The following is a 17,953-nucleotide window of genomic DNA, read 5'->3' on the forward strand; positions in this document are numbered from 1 at the left end:
TTTCCTCCTCAACATTTTCCCTAGTCAGGCACACGCAGTGACTTTCCATTCACTGTTATAACTCACATAGCAGAAATAAAAAAAATATGCAACATTTCCTCAAATCTCATTAAGATTACAGTTAAACTTTGAAAAACAATTCCTGGTATTTTCTTAATTAAATATCGATTTTTTCATGTGTGATTATTTTTCTCTATGTAATTATGCAATGATAAGATATTTGTCTAGTATAGGTGCTGCAGAAAATATGTGGGGTTTTGTTCAGATCTTCTTTGCAGAGTTGAAGAAAAAAATGTTTAGATCAGTTTAGTTTTATTTTACTTAACCAAAGATTCAGAATCCTGTTTAGAGAGAGACAAATAATGAAAGTAAGATGTAACTGTCACAGAGATAATGTCAGTACTCTAAGCCTTATTTTGGGTCAGTTCTGACACATTAGGGCCAGTTTGGAAATCCTATTTCCACTCTCTTCTGTAACTGGCATAACAATGCCATTGGGATTCAGCTATGCAAGTACCTCCACTTTTCTTGACATGCTATCTCTACCAAGCACACGCTCTGAGTGAGTTCCATGGGTACACTTCATCGTTGGAATTTGGCATCTGGCGATTTGTTTAGGCTTGTGGGAAATCATCTAGACTTGGCTTTTCTTGAAGATCTCCTGCATACTAATGTTCTCACCACTTGCCATTTGGAGCTATTGAGGTCTAGGGCACTAACACCATGAGGAGAGCTGCTGTTATAAGAATTGTGCTGAATATGAAAGAGAGACTCTTCCACATGCCCTTATTGCTTAAGCATACTTTTCCATTGCGTGAGGAATATTGTGGGTTGTTCATGTCATCTTTCAACTCAATCTTCATTACAAAAGAGATTACTAAATTCTACCAGCTTCTGACAGGTGGAAAACCTAGTTTCCAACTCTGGTACAGATTTTACTACAAAGTGTCATGTACTCGCTCCTTTTTAAAGGAGATTTGAAAGGAAAAGGCAGTTAAACATGATGGGGACAGGAGGCAGAGAAATTCTAGGCAGAAAAGGGTGAGTCCCCAGTGAAAACTCTACCTTCAAGCTGAAATGCCTGAAACCCTGGCCCAAAGTGAGAATTTATATCCATGTTTTTCTCCTTGAATGTTGCCTTTTCCTAAACTGCCCATGGCTCTCCCTGCCCGCAATCCTGTGCCTACAAAGACCCCAGACTCAGTCAGAGAGGAGTGGAGACTATGGCTGGACATTGGAGAGAAGCAGCTTGACTTCAGAGGGATAGCTTGACAGTGTAACTTCAGAGAAGAATCCAGCTGGAGATGGCCAGACTTCAGGGGAAGATCACCTACCCCACTGTACCCTTTTCAGCTCCCTTTTCCACTGAGAGTCACTTTCCTCAGCAATAAAATCCCCGCATTTACCATCCTTCAGTTGTTTTTGTGACCACATTTTTCCTGGACGCCGGACAAGAGCCTGGGAGCCATGAGTGCAGATATAAAAGGCACTAACACTCGCCCTTTGCCCTTGCTGGTGGAGGGCAGCTGTCCCACGTGACAAGACAAAGGGCTCACTGAGCTGTTAACACTTAAGCTGTCCACAGACAGCAGAGCTAAAAGAGCACTGTAACACACCTTCTGGGGCTTCAGGAATCGCAGGCAACCACACCTGGTTGCTACCACAGGGCGTGCACGGAGTTTGCTCTTGCCTGTGCCAAAGCGGTGAGCCAGTTCCAGTGCTTGTGCACTCCAGTTCCTGCCTTGTTTGCCTGCGCACTCCCTCCCCGGAGGAGTTGAGAGTGGCAGGCTGAGTAAACAAGACACCCCTTCTCGAGTCCCAGGAAGGGGTCAGGGAAATATCCTGCTTCAAATGTACCATCATTTAACTGAATGAGTGTTCAAAATACCATCTGAACACATTTTGTTTAAAAACAAAAGTCAAATATACAAAAAAAATCAAGTTTTTATTTCAAATATTTGAATCTAATAGATCATTATTTAGGTTTATTCTCTGTGAATATATACATATAATATTATATTTAATTAACATCTGAGTAATCTCAATTACCATTTTCTAGAAAGGATAGAGTATAAAAGCTATACATTTCATATATAAATATTAACTTTCAAAATTTATAATAGTACGAGTTTTAGAGTGAAGGAGTGTTTAAAATGTGCCTTTCTTTGGACAAGAATCATTTTGTTCTTTATTTTGTTCTTTATTTAACAATAATTTAAAAATTCGTAATTTAATATCTTGTGAACATGAGTGTGTCATTTATGGTACAGCTTAGCTTCTAGGAGAAGTTAAGTGTAGCATGATTTCTTGAATATTAAAAAATACATTTAACTTTTTAAAGATAATATACATATTGAACATTATTTGAACATAACAGTAAAGAAAATTATCTTTGAACTTTTTTGAATATATGGCATTTGCAAAATAACATTAGCTATTATGCATGAAATAAATTGTAACTAGATTTAAAATATAATTTATATAAAAATTAATAAGGCCTTAGTTAATATTCGGTAGTAAAATGGACAGTGGATCAGAGATCATAATTCAAAGCAGTTTTTTATAGGAAGTTTCATTAATAAATGCAAAAACTCAGATGTCCTTTTTCTCAAATTCACAATGAGTATTAAAAAATGTACAAAAACCTTTATAAATCAGTTATACAGAAGATAAACTATAATTTGAAAAGCAAAAGTATACAACCAGAGCTACAGGCATTACAGCTTAATTCACACAGGTATGAGTTTAGATAGTCTCAATCAATTTACGGACTTCAGATTTCCTGAGGAGACTTTCACTAATCCACTACCACACTCCTGATTTTTGTTCCTGGCTGCCAGTGCTTTCAAAAAACATGAAATCCTAGATAAAAACAAAAATATACAAATGAATTTTCAGCAACAAAACAGAGATCAATTATCAGATGCAGAAATACTAAGGGATCTAGTGAAACACAGTAACATATCTGTTAAAAAAAATTAAATGTAATAAACACAGAAAAGCTCTATAGTTATATAAGTTCTACCTTTAGCTTTCCATTTTAATAATAAATTTTATAATTCTATTCATGTATTGATATCTGTATGAATTTAATTAATCTTCCGGTCATTTTCTCTAAATGTGACTTTTTCTCTATCCCCATAATTCTCACCTGTGGCTGCATATTGGAACCACCTGGAGCACTATATGAACTTTGAAGTTTGACTCAGTTGAACTGAGGTATGGACTAGTACTTACAGTTTTTAAAGGTCCCTAAGTGATTCTAATGTGAAGACAATTTCAGAATCACTGGTATATCCGATTATCTCCTGTAATTTGGTAGTTAGGTCTACACACTTGAGTGAATGCACACTCTTACTGTAGTTCATACTCCTATATTAGATGGTTTAATTTAATTAGTATGAGTCATGGTCAAGTTTCCTTGTTTCACTAAATTTTTTCCACATATGCCCACTTTCAACTTCTTCCTCAAAGCATCTAGGAGATGGCTGATTTAAGGGGAGACTAAAATCTCTCCTTAGTACGCCTCCCTAGTCCCTCTCTTGCCATGTGAATATTCATAGACTCTTCAGACAGAAACTAGTCACCCCAGAGTGTCAGGATCAAATAGAATTTCAGAGCTAGGATTAAATGGGAATCCTGATTTAAAATCCATAAATTTTAAAAAGTCATTTTGAAATATACACTTTACTGAATCATTTCAGAATGAACCTAGAGAAAGTATCTATAATCAACATTAGTAAGAACAGACTTACAATGAGGAAACAGGCACCCATCATTACAGCTTTCATTTTAACATCAAGGTCTAAAGGGAACTGGATTCCAAAGTTATCAGCGTCTGTAAATGCCTCTTTCAAAATTCCAGTCCAGTGCTTGGAAATTTTGCCAACCACACACTGTTCATCAAGAGATTTAATCTAAATTGAAAAAAAAGTATTACATATTTTTAGGAAACTTATAGCAAAAGTACTTTCAAATTTGAAGATGAAACAAATATGGTATTAAAATTATGTACCATACGTAACCATGAACATGTAACCCTCATTAGATAACTAGAGGCTCTGGTATCTATTTATAGATATATGAAAAAAACTGTTTCATAATATAGAGAAATTATATGAAAGTAGTTTTTCTGAAATATTTAACAATTTCTATTTTATATTAATAGACATTAATGAATTATTTGAATTGACCCAAAATAAAATTTAGGCAAAAAAAGATATAAATATGAAATGTTTATGTGATGACATTTCTAGAAGCCATCAGGAAGGTAATGAACAAAATTCCTATTAGACTTCTGCTTTAGGAGAAGCACAGTTTACACAGACCGAAAGGTTAAATATGATGAAAAGGCTTATTACCACCCACTGTGAGTTACCAAACATGAAATGCTAAGCGCCTAGAAAAGATTAGCAGTTTGGAGTAAAGGCAAATACCAGTAAGTAACTTGATGGAATGCCCCACGACAAGGGCTGAAGTAACAGTGGGTAACTAGTGGGGTGTGAATAATAAAAGACGAAGAGTGTATAAACAAATGAGCTCCAAAGTAGCAATTTCCTAATTTTACAATTCTGCCTGAGGAAAGCCCAGGGCCATCATATATAGGGTTGAATGGACTGTGCTCAGACTAAGGCAACTCCTCTAGGAGGGCAGGTGGGGACTGAATGTAGCTGAAATTCACAAAACTAGGCACATCTATAGTTGTGTTAACAGAGGAGTGTCCTTTTCAGCTAAATATATGTGGGGAATCTAAAAACACTTGACTCACTTTATTTTAGTACAAGTGGAGAGTTTGTAAAATACCAGAAATAAACATCTAATATGAAACTGATAGCATAATACTGTTCATCAAATATTCATTTCATTCCCTCTCCTTCTGTATGGCCAGTATACTTCCTGTTCCTTCATAATTAGGCTTGGCCATGTTACTTGTTTGAACAATGGGTGTTAGTAGATATGACATGAGAGTGTCCTTAAACTGGGCTAAGTGCTTTGACCTGGCTTATGATCTTCAGTGATAAGCCACTAGAAAAGCATGACTCAGGTAGCTGCGGCTGCTACAGCCACAGAACAAACATACCTGGAGCAGACTGAGGTTAACATGCAGCCCAAATCACTGCTTAAATACATCCACTGAAATACAGTTGACCTGCACACCCCTAAGCATGAGCATAAACGCTTGTTGCAAGCGGCTGAGTTTTAGGGATTATGTGTAACGAAATACTACTGTGGCAAAATAAATGAATACAAATCCTTTCTTGTACATGTTAGTATTTTTCTGCTAATAGCTGTCATTGAAGCATTTGAAGCTAGTAATGAAAACTCTGGTTTATTTTTTAATTCTGAAATTTAAAAAAAATGAAAAATGCAGCTGACAACTTACTAGCCACTGTAAACCTAACACTATACAAAGATATTAACATTTGCCCTTTTTGATTACTACAGCAAGAAATTTAAAGAAGTAGAGAATACATTTTTTTATGGCAAGGAAAAGAAATGCAAATAATGATCTTCAACCAATAAATTATCAAGACTAGATAATTTTTAGCTAAATTGTAGACATTTTGGAATAGAAAATTACTGTAATAAAATTTCAACATTTGGAAATAATAAATTGGTATTGTATAATGTTAAACTTTTAAATCCATAAACGTAATACTAATTGGTAAATCATTCTAAAAAGAAAACCATAGATTCATCTCACAATGCAAATATAAATGCAAAATACTGAAATATAACGACAGTATATAGGATCTAGTTATGTAGCAAAGAAATATAAGTGTATCGTGAGTATATTAATAGTTGCTGGTAAGCTATTTTATTTACTTGCTAATTATTTATTTATTTACTGTTATTACACCCAATTTTCATGTAAAAAAACTAAAGCAAAGAGAAGTGAAAGAATTTGTTGAAGGTCACACAGGTAAGTGTTATGAAGATGGGTTTCAAACCTGGGTATCTGGCTCCAGTGTCTATACTCTTGACCATTATGATTGCCTGCTTTTTAAAAACATATTTATTGAATACTAATGAAAATCTAGTTGAGAGGGCAGGAAAAAAAATCTGTGGGCTGTAGTTGACCATATAGAATTTATTACCACTCAGGATCAATTTCTGTATTTTGAGATTCTTGAAACACAACAGTGGCAGGAATTGAAGCTCATAGACAGAAGTGACTTGGTATGTCAGTTTCGTGTGGCCATATTTTTCCCCTACCAAGAGTCCTTGAAGGAGACAGACTCTCTTATTATCTATATTGGATAAAAGGTCTACTAGGCTCTCTCTTACTCACCATTGAGATAACCTTCTTAGAGATTCAATTACTATCTGTTTGCTGAAAACTCTCCATTCTTTTCCTCTACATAACTAAAATCCAACATGACTGTAATTCAAGTCATTAACTTCCCATATATATTTTATATAATCAACTAGAGCCCATTGATTACATTTTGCTGGTCCCTGACCTAGATGTGTATTAGTATTTGATACCTTACTTTTTAAAAAGCAGACTATCATAATGGTCAAGAGGACACAAATCAAGTGTTTTTCCTCCAAGATTCTCAACTTGGCCAATGTAATATCAGAATAATAACACATCAAGTTTATCTCCAAAATTTTTTTCATCCTCAATTGACATCAAATCCATGAATTAGTTCCACATAGTACACCGATAAAATGCCTCTTGAGTTATTCTCTGTTTTAGAATGACTCCTGCCCCTGCTGTGGAACAGGATTTTATCTCTTTTATTACTTCAAGTTTCCATGCCCAGTGGCACCCTGGTGGATTTCCTGTTCCTTAGTGGTCCCTCATACCAATAATTTCTGCTTTGAGGTGTCACAGTTTCCATTGTCAACCCTACGGAAAATTCTTCAAGTGACTATTTCTCAATTCTTTCCATGAGAGTACCTTGATATCATCATTCTGGATAAATAGAAGAAAAGTTAATTTATTACATGGAATGGATGCTTCAAGGTATCCATCAAGGAAGGCTGCTACATGAAACATAAATTCTTTAGTATCAAATATAAGGATTACACAATGCTTTTCCAGTGTTTACATTTATTTACTAAAAGTAAAATATATGCCAGCCAAACTTCTGTTAATATTGTTCCTTGAATGAGAAATTACTTTTCACTTCTCTGGATGTAGGATAGAGATTCCATCCCTTACATGAAGAACTGCTATTATGCATACCCCTATATAAAATTTTATACATGCATATTATGCACACATATACATACACACACTATACAATCCCTTTATAAGAGCCTTTTTAAAGTTTCTACATCACCTCCTCCTTAGAACTGCAAATCTCTGTCATTAGATTATTAAGTCAATGAGGGAAAAGGATTCATCTTTACATAGCTGAGGTCTGACAGAGGAATCAAATACCATATGATTAAAGAAGGCAGACAGATCATGTAAAGGAATGACACTGGATATTGAAAATCCTCAGTAAGGGGTGGAGACAGTGATAGAGTTCCCATGTCATTATTACAAGGGGCAGCCCCACACATCTTTAGTAGATTTTTGCCCTTTCTGTGGAAAGGTGGGACCAGTTAACCCAGTTTTCTGATTTTCCAAGAGAAACAAGAAATCAAGATTAAGTCATAAAACCTTCTGATTTTTAAACATTTGCAATGAAAAAATTTGGATTGTAAAAGTAGACCATCTGTTGTTGAAGAACTACTGTAATGAAATTCTACAATATATTACAGTAAATATACAAATATTAATATGTTGCAGCTTCCAGTGACCTAATTTAATACAGGGAAAAGCAGAGACCACAGAGAAGCATAATTGGGTAGTATATATTATACTAATTTTCTCAAAACTATCTTTGCATAATTGGGTTTCTAGTAGGAATTCAAAGATGTCAGACATTCTGAACATGGCCTTGAGCACTGGCAGCTGATATTTCAGATTTAAGAAGGATCCATATGCTTTGGCAATCAGACTTAGATGACAAGGTTAACATTCTGTTTAAAATGGATAATATACAGTGTCATCACACAGAAACCACCACATTTAAGTGTTAGATGATTTGCTTATTTTTATTTGACTACAGAGGTCTGCTTCTCTTTTTTCCATTTATCATGACCAACAGTGACCTTTAATTAGAGTGATAACTATCATTCTGACCAAAGTTAAATATATGAGCAAATTATCTTGCTATTGAGACATTGGCACACAATACTTATTTAATGCATTTATAATATCCTGCAAAATTACATTCTTCTATTAGGAAAGCAAATCTTATAAACATTATGACATCTCTTACCTCAAAATCAACATCTCCACAACAGCTGCACACAACACATGGACCACTTATTTTTAGTACATCCTCTCTTCTCTCATTTTGAATTGTAAACTTTGGTAGACATGGGTGCCAGGTCTGAATAACATAACCTACTGGTACACCAGGAGGAGCTTGGATTTCTATCTATAAGGCAAAATAATATATGTAAATGTAATAATCTTAATGCCTACGTTTGATGAAAGGTTCAATGACAGGGTAGAAATTCTTGCTGAACTACTTTACAAAATGCCCTGGTAATTGCTCACCGACCTCCTGAAGGCAGCAGGGACAACAGCAGCTGTTACATCTTAGTGGTCTCTCCAGAGTTATGACTTCTCGACCCATATTATCAATAATCCTCAGGGTAAAAGGTCTAGATGGCCCACAGCAATTTCGGGTACAGCAATCAGTATCTTCTGCTGCAAAGTAAACCCTCTGTCCAAAGCTGTTCTTAATTTCATATTTGTTATTAGTTTCAAAACCTGTTAAAACTAAAAACATAAAAGACGAAATCATAATCACGTCTATGTTAAAAATATTGAATTTATCCAAAGATGATATAATATCTAGCTATGCCAGTTTTAGATGATACTCCAAGTGGCATAAGGAGAAGGAGAAGACATGATGTTCATAGATGATCCAGGCAGAGAAAAATGGCAAAAAAAAAGGAGGAGGAGAGATTACCAATGTATAGAGAAATTAAGTCCTTATGTGAGACACAGGAAACAAGTTATATTTTCCTAATTCCATATATGTCTGTCAGAAGAGAGACTTTTCTGCTGAGGGTTGGGACAATGCTGTGGGTGGGCACAGTGGTGCTAGGTGCATAGATAAAATGTCCACTAATGCATGATAGTTTTTGTGTAATGTGGAGGGGAATATAAGAGGATTGCTGTTTACGTGCTATGAAATTTTATATTAAATCAATCGGTTTGAGACTGTCTTATAAACCATACTTATGTCTTATTTTTTGCAATGCTTTTGAAAGAAGGCAATGTACGTGCATAAAAACCGAGGGAGTGAAAAATGAAAGGTGACTTAGAATGTCACAGTGGACCCAGGGCATCCTTATTCAACTCAGCAGTAGTTGTTCAGAAGTGGGAGGTGGGTATTAGACAAAGGGTGTTTGGCAACCAACACTTCAACTCACAGAATATCTAGACCATGGGAATCTGCACCTTAGCTGGGCTAATCTCTTCATGAGCGAAACAGATGGCTGCAAAATGCTGACGCTCACATGCTTTTGTATCAAGGGCTTTCCGTATCTAACCACACACTGGAAAGAAACCTCTCCGTATTTAAAGCCAGAAAGGAGCAGTAACTGTTCCACTTGTACATAGCCCTCAGTAACTGGGGTCATGGATGTCAGAAGCCTGACTACAATAATGAGTGATTAAAATAAATATGTGGAGGAAAAGTCACTCTACAATGCCTATGTGGAAAGACTCTGAGTCAGAGAAAGATGGCCTTCACAAGTCTTAGCACTACGAACGCCTTTAAGAGTCCTTGGTGGGACACAGACAGACCCTGTACTCTGCATTTATAAGAACCACTTCTGATATCAACATTTGAAATAGTCAAATGTTTAATGAGAAAAAAGTTAAGCTGATTTTGAGAGGGCATTTATTATCTAATTAATTGTTTCACTAAGTAGCTTAATCTCAAAAATCTCCAGTTTATTTGTAAAACAACATTGCTTTACATAACCTTTAAGTTTCTTTTCATTTACTCAAAAAAACAAATTGTTTATGTCTTGTCTTCTGTGTTTTGAACTGAGAAAAAAAGTAAGTGCCTATTTTATGCTCAGATTCTAAAAAACTGAGTAATCTTCGTCTTTTTTATATCACTCACGAAAAAATAACATAGACTTTCAATTTTGGAGAAAAAGAGACAAAAAACCTTGAGACATTTCTTTTTTGAAAAATAAGCATAATTAAAAACTATTAGATTTGGAACTTTCTATTTCATAATTAACACATTATTTAACAATATCTATAAAGCCCATAAACCTACAAAAAAAGATAAATAGTGTGCTGTGTAATGTTTGGTTATATGTCTGTTTGGATTTTATAGCCTTATTAATATATACTATAAAACATAAAAAATTCAGAATACAAAGCTGTCTTCCAGAGAAAGCTTTGTTTACATACACTAAAAAAAATCAAGTAAATTATAAATATCTAATATTGTGCTTTATAAATAACTTCAATGTAATAGATGACAATCGTATATTTTAGCCAAATCCATTATTTTGGTTATACAATCCATGTTCTACTTTTTACCAGTGGAAAGAAACTTTGGAGACAGGTGAAAACGAATTTAACAGACATATTCCTAAAAACTGGCAGAGTTTTTACTAAACCTTTTATATCTAGAAGGAAAACACTATGGTTCATAAATCTACCCGGGGTCTTCTTCCCCTGGCAGTCATTATAAAACATTACTGGCTTCCTAAGTTTATTCCTGCACCTAAGGAGCCCTATACCCAAGGAAATGCCAGGCCATTCAGCAGGAGCAGGAGTGCTCTTCTATGAAGCCAAGCCTGCAGGCTAGTTGGTCAGCATCCTCCAACACTGCAGTGTCCTGCATCCGACCTGGTATACAAAGGTTTTATAGCATTCATCTTAACTCCCAAGAGAAACTGTGGGCAGCAATGATAATTTTCCCAAACTTCCTCATCCGAATAAAAAAGATAACTTACTTTAGAATGTGGCTCTGTGCCATTCGTAAGCTGATCACAATTATGGAGAAAATAGCTTAAGTGGCAGAAGTCAGATAAAAAGTGATGTATGAAGAGAGGAGCAAAATAAGGGTTTTGATTATTTTTCTTCTAAGTTAGTGTCAATATCCTGAGGGCAGGTGCCCAACATAATAGCATTTTACCTTTTGATTCCTAAATTTTAGAAACGAATTGCTGATGTTTATTACTGTAAATAACCGGCTTAACTGTCCCATATAAGTGAGAGTGTTATATTTGTAGAGGTTGATGTGCCTTTGTCTGCATAAACTTCTACTCTGTATAGAAACAGGATTAAAACAATGAATACATACCTTCCAGAAGTTCAATCTGCTGATGAATCAGTATCTGATCTATCTGTCACAGGAAAAAAAAAAATAAGTGGTAAGTATATGTCAAATGAAGGTTTTTATAAGCTAACCAAATTAAAATTCATGTATTTATATTTTTTAAAGTACATGTAATCAGTTATCAATATTTAATAGCTTATATTACTTTTTAGTATAAAACTGAAGTTAATATTTTTAATTAATAAAAGATTTATTGTGTTCATTATTAATGTGGAAAAATTCAGGTCAAATAAAATTGATTTACACTGGAGTATCTTTAACAATTAGTAAATTGAGGTGGCTCATGCCTGTAATCCCAGCATTTTGGGAGGCCAAAGTAGGCAGATCACGAGGTGAGGAGATCGAGACCATCCTGGCTAACATGGTGAAACCCTGTCTCTATTAAAAATACAAAAAATGAGCTGGGTGTGGTGGCAGGCGTCTGTAGTCCCAGCTACATGGGAGGCTCAAGCAGGAGAATCACTTGAACCCAGGAGGCAGAGGTTGCAGCGAGTCGAGATTGTGCTACTGCACTCCAGCCTGGGCAACAAGAGCGAGACTTCGTCTCAATACATACATACATACATACATACATACATACATAGATATAAATGGCCAGTAAGTTTATGAAAAAATGCTCAACATCACTAATCACCAGAGAAATGAAATCCAAACCACAGTGAGATATTATCTTTGTCCAGTTAAAATGACTATTATCAAAAAGACAAAAACATAACAAATAATGGTAAAAATGTGGAGAAGGGGAAATCTGTTGGTGGGAAAGTAAATTAGAGCAGCCATTATGGAGAACAGTGAAGAGGTTCCTCAAAAACTAAAATTACAACCACCATATGATTCAGCAATACCACTACTGTTTTTTTTTAAACAGTATTTTTTCAAATTTTTCGAAATTTTCAGAACAAAAATTTTAAAGGACAGGAAATCAATATGTCAAAGAGGTATCTGCAATCTCATGCTTATTGCAGCATTAATAGTCAACATCTAGAATCAACCTAAGTGTTCAATAGATAAATGAATAAAGAAAAATTCATTCTTGATACACACAATGGAATAAAACTCAGCCATAAAAATGAATGAAATCCTATCACTGGCAGCAACATGGGTGAGCCTAAGGGACATATTATTATTATTATTTATTTATTTATTTATTTATTTATTTTTTTGAGACGGAGTCTCGCTCTGTCGCCCGGGCTGGAGTACAACGGCCGGATCTCAGCTTACTGCAAGCTCCACCTCCCGGGTTCACGCCATTCTCCTGCCTCAGCCTCCCAAGTAGCTGGGATTGCAGGCGCCCACCACCACGCCCGGCTAGTTTTTTGTACTTTTTAGTAGAGACGGGGTTTCACCCGGTTAGCCAGGATGGTCTCGATCTACTGACCTCGTGATCCGCCCGTCCCGGCCTCCCAAAGTGCTGGGATTACAGGCTTGAGCCACCACGCCCGGCCAGGGACATATTATGTTAAGTGAAATAAGCCAGGCACGGAAGGAAAAATACTGAATGTTCTCACTCATAAGTGGAAGCTTAAAAAAATTGATTTCTTAGAAGTAGAGAGTAGAGGCTGGGTACGGTGGTTCACGCCTGTAATCCCAGCATTTTGGGAGGCCAAGGCAGGCGGATCACAAGGTCAGCAGTTCGAGACCAGCCTGACCAATATGGTGAGACCCCGTCTCTACTAAAAATACAAAAACGAGCTGGGTGTGGTGGGGGGCGCTTGTAGCCCAGGTACTTGGGAGGCTGAGGCAGGAGAATCACTTGAACCTGGGAGGCGGAGGTTGCAGTGAGCTGAGATGGCGCCACTGCACTCCAGCCTGGGCAACAGGGCGAGACTCCATCCAAACAACAACAAAAAGTAGACAGTAGAATAGTGGTTACTAGAAACTGTGAAGGGTAGAGAGGAGAGGTATAAAGACAAGTTGGTTAATGAATACAAAATTACATTTAGATAGGAGGAATAAATTCTAGTGTTCCACAGCTATGTAGGTTGACTATACTTAACAATTTATTGTATATTTTCAAATAACTAGAAGAGAGGATCTGGAATGTTTTCGACACTAAGAAATGATAAATATTGAAAGTGATAGGTATGCTAACTATTCTCATTTTTCATTACACATAGTACATGGGCATTAAAATGCCAGACTGTACTCTATAAATATGCACAATTATTATGTGTCAAAAACAATTTGAAAAGTAGAAAACAGTCTTCCTTCTAGAGGAGGCTCAAGAAATATTGATAACTTCTTTAGCCATCAAAGAGATTTTTTTACAAGTTTCAAATTTGTATTAAGCATACTTAATATCAGCCTTTGTCATATGTGATAACATCCTTTATGTATTTTATGAGACCCTGATTTTTAAAATATCTATTTCTGTGTATTTCTTGCATAATACAATAATGACCAAAAATTCCTATGATTGTGTCACTTAAGTGCATTGTGGGAAATTAAGTTACTAAAGAGAGTGCAAGAAAGAAGTGATTTATGAAATGAAAACTGGCTGGACACACGGAGTTTCTTGTTTTTATTTGATCTACCTGATTTCTAACACCAAATAAATGTTAAACTTCTTATTGCTGAGATTAATTATAATTCAGTGCAACAAAATCCAGGACTTTTTACTCCTTTATTAATGGCATTTATAAAATTGGGTCTTCCAAAGAACAAAAGCAGCATCAGAAAAATGCAGTTTTATTAGTTACAATAAAAAGGTGAGTTGTATTACACATAAAATATTAACCCCTTGTTTGGTGCCACTTATTGAAACTCAAAAATAAACTTAATTTAAATTTTATTTCAAATTATAAAGCAATTATTCAGTATTGAGATTAAAGAGCACTTTGCTCAGTACCAAAGTTTGGGGATTAAAAAAACAGTCTTAACTCTTTAGGTTCTCACCCCAGAGCGAGCTATATAACTTCTCTGGACCTCAGTTTCTTCTTTTGAAAAATGGAGATAACTGTAGCACCTATACATCATAGACTTTCTATAAGGATTAAATGAGTTAATACATGTATCAGGCATACAACAAAGACAGGAAAACAGTGTTAATTAAATGTTTGTTACTGGCCATTATCGTAGATTGTATTTAAGATCACAGAAAGTACAATTTTCTAAGGCATTTGTGTTTTGCTTTAAAACTGAACCTGACCTAAAAGAATGAGAGTAATCTCTTAGCAGGAAATATAGTTTTGCCATTTCAGACTTTGGTGAATTATTCATTTGTTAATCTGGTTAAGCAAGCTGGAAGCACAGTTCTGTTTTTTATGAGTATTTTGTGTCTTTGAAATTACCTGACTTAAATATTCTAATCCAGGTGGACAGTTTAATGGAGGCGGTGGTGCTGGCATCCATGGTATCCCTGCAGCTCCACCTGGCTGATTATATACTGGCTGATTTGGGACAGGAAAGCCAGCTGGGCCAGGACCTGAATGGCCAGCTGGTGGGGGTGGGTAGCCAACCTGGGGCCCAGGGTAGCCATTATATCCTGGAGGTCCTGAAATACAAACAAGTGAAATGATTTATAACTGCACCAAAAATGGAATCATCAACCATTTTAGGGTTACGCCATCTATCTATAAGTTGACATTTCAGCATAGAAATCTGTATCTATGATGTTTAAGATATGCTTTTATCTTTCTGAGATTTTTCAATGAAATATCTGTGGTTGCACATCCACTTCTATTTTGAGGATAGCAGGCAGTGAATAGCCTTACCCTTACCATTCAAAACTCAGATGGAAAATATGCTTTAATATCTGAGAAAATGAAAGTAAATAACCATGATCTACAGTCACCTACATAAAGATTCTGGCAAGCCTCAAGGGAAACAGACACGGCATTGGTGGAAGGCCCAAAATAATGGCTTTGAGCCAGCATTTCTAGGGCCAAAGTACCTTGTGAAAAATGATAATTCTGAAATTCTAGCAAATGACTTATAAGGTATGTATAGAACTGGGGGTAGTTTTGCACCCCCTCTGCCAGGGATATTTGACAAGATTTGCAGACTCTTTTTGGTCACAACTGGAGGGGAAGATAATACTGCATCTGGTGGGTGGCGGCCAGGGCTACTGCTACACATCTTCAAAGACCCAGAACAGCTCCCTAAAAATGAAGAACTGTCCAGCCCAAAATATTATAGTGCCACTGTTGAAGGTGAAAGTATGTCATTTCTTTCAGTACATTCCAGATACCTGCTTGAGTTAATCCTTTGCATTATGTTTTAATCCATAATGTATTGCTTTCCTAAGTCCTTCTTCATTAAAAGAAAATTTCATTGTAATATTTAGGTTAGAAATTTAAATTTTACAATTTAACATCCTTTGGTCTCTGGAAAATATAATTTGAGAAACAAGGATGGGAAAAAATTGTAAGAGGCAGAGTAGAGGCAGAAATTTAATAAGAATAAGTGTACTTCATATTCTCTATGAATGTGTGATTACAATGAAGATTTATATGCCTGTTTGTATGGTCCACAAAATTCCATAGCAGTGGAATATAATTTCAAAGGACTGTGTTTCTCAATATTTTAACATTAAAGCCTATGCAAAATGCAATACTTAGAATAGGAAATGTATACATTCTTTTAAATGGAACATTTATGACAAAATTCATTTGCCTTTAAAAAATAAGGCTTAGAAAAACAGATTAAACCTCACAATAATGCATCATATAGTTTTTATAATTTATTCCTTTATGATGAATGAATATTTACAAATGATCCATAATGTGACTGGCTGTGTTGTAGAATATGAGGACACAAATCTCAAGGAGGCATCCTGCTATCAGAGAGCTTACAGTCAACTTCTGAGAGAAAGAAAACACATTTAGAACGAAAAAAATTCATATGGATGTGATGGAGAGAATGTATGTCAGGGAGGGCAGGGCATGAGGCAGTCACTTTAGGTAAATATAATTTCCATCAAGGTCTAAAAGACGAGGAAAGCTTTATATGAAGACCTAGTGAGAAATGCTTCAGGAGGAAAGAAAGGCAAATAGAATACCTCTGACTTTGTAATGAATCTGACATGCTGTTAGCAAAGCAATAGGAAGCTGTTCATCAAAGGAGGCCTTAGTAAGGAGTCTGGATTTGGTTCCAATTATGATTGGCAAGTACTAGAGGATTCTGAGCAGAAGAATGAGTTCCATGGTCTTATTTATATCTTACAAAATTTTCAGGAGTAGAAAAGTATTAGAATTTACAATGGAAGACACAGATGCAATCCCTGTCCATCATTGTTTAATGAGAGAGACAACTTTAAATCCCCACTTATTCTAGGGAGCTATAATACCAGAGTAATTAATTGATTAATTAGAATAAGAGATAAATGCTTTCAAGTAAGAGACCACGGTTTTATGACTAGAGATGCCAAAAGTCGCTATTGAGATGGGAAGAGAAAAAGGGAAGGAGTAGGAACAGCTGCCCTGAGGGGTCACCTTTATGCTGAGATCTGAAGGATGCACAGGAGTTCAGGAGGCCAGAGTCATAGAAAGAACATTTCAGAGCAAAGTCCTGGGACAGTAACTAACATAGGCCTTTAAAAATCTGAAAAATAGCCAGTCTAGCTGAATAGCAGCAAGCCAGGCTCAAGAGGAGGTTAAAGAGAGAGCATGGAAAAGGCCATTCTGGGTTTAGTGTTAGCCTTTATCCTGAAAGTAATAGGACACTAATAAAATAGGGGTTATACACTCTCTGTAATATGAGCAGATTTACATTTTTTTAAATTTATTATTATTATACTTTAAGTTCTAGGGTACATGTGCATAACGTGCACGTTTGTTACATAGGTATACTTGTGCCATGTTGCTGTGCTGCACCCATCAACTCGTCATTTACATCAGGTATAAATCCTATGCAGATTTACATTTTTAAAGATCACTGGCGTCAGCACAGAAACCAGACCATAGGCAGACCAGTGGGCATGTAGAGATGTGATTTAATTTCTTACATTTTTAACATCATCATAATTTCCCCCAGACTCTGAAAATATGATTGATTACTCATCAAATGAATGAATTAAGCATAAAGAATTACCTGAAATTTGAACACTAGTATCATTTATGTAAAGACTACTTGATTTAAAATATTTTAAACATGTTAGCAAATACTTGTCATTTCTTATTTGCAAGCATTGTGCTCAGTGTTTTACATATATTCTCATTTACTCTACAAAGCAACCTACATTGAAAATATCACCCTCATTTATAGATAGGAACACTGAGGCTTCGAGGTACTGCAACTTGTTTAAGACTACCACATAACTATCAGTAAAGAGGGCAGAACCTAGTTTACCAGCACATTTACCTATACAAATTTTTATTTTAAAAAAGTAGGCAGAACCTGAAGCCCGATCCAAACTCCCTATGCCTCAGCTTTCCCACATACACAATGGGGGTAACTAACAGTATTTACCTCATAAGAGTATTCTGAGAATTAAATGTGTTAATCCACATTAATTCCACATTTAAAACAATGACTAAAGCATGGTAAGCTCTCAATTTTAAATTATCCTTACTGTTAGCATCATTGTTATCTTAAGACTTGTGCTATATGTAATCCTGGACTTGAGA

General features: G+C 35.7%; 1 protein-coding gene across 5 annotated transcripts in view; it reads right to left on the reverse strand.

Moving 5' to 3' along the window:
- Positions 1-1,930: 1,930 nt before the first annotated feature.
- LOC105550231 (phospholipid scramblase 1) overlaps positions 1,931-17,953 on the reverse strand; it is a 39,676-nt gene continuing 23,653 nt past the window's right edge. For 2 of the 5 annotated variants that reach the window (XM_011995112.1, XM_011995124.1), the window contains 5 exons: positions 14,678-14,880; positions 11,352-11,394; positions 8,571-8,791; positions 8,283-8,444; positions 3,556-3,917 (listed from right to left, as the gene is read on the reverse strand). In XM_011995112.1, coding sequence (XP_011850502.1) covers positions 3,696-3,917; positions 8,283-8,444; positions 8,571-8,791; positions 11,352-11,394; positions 14,678-14,880 — 851 coding nt within the window. In that variant the 3' untranslated portion in view covers positions 3,556-3,695. Of the gene's footprint in view, positions 2,863-3,555; positions 3,918-6,907; positions 6,923-8,282; positions 8,445-8,570; positions 8,792-11,351; positions 11,395-14,677; positions 14,881-17,953 lie in introns of those variants that run through there. The other 3 variants (XM_011995106.1, XM_011995118.1, XM_011995130.1) reach the window with 3 other exon arrangements.

This window comes from Mandrillus leucophaeus, unplaced genomic scaffold (genome assembly GCF_000951045.1).
Source record: "Mandrillus leucophaeus isolate KB7577 unplaced genomic scaffold, Mleu.le_1.0 Scaffold1121, whole genome shotgun sequence".
NCBI classification, from domain to species: Eukaryota; Metazoa; Chordata; class Mammalia; order Primates; family Cercopithecidae; genus Mandrillus; species Mandrillus leucophaeus.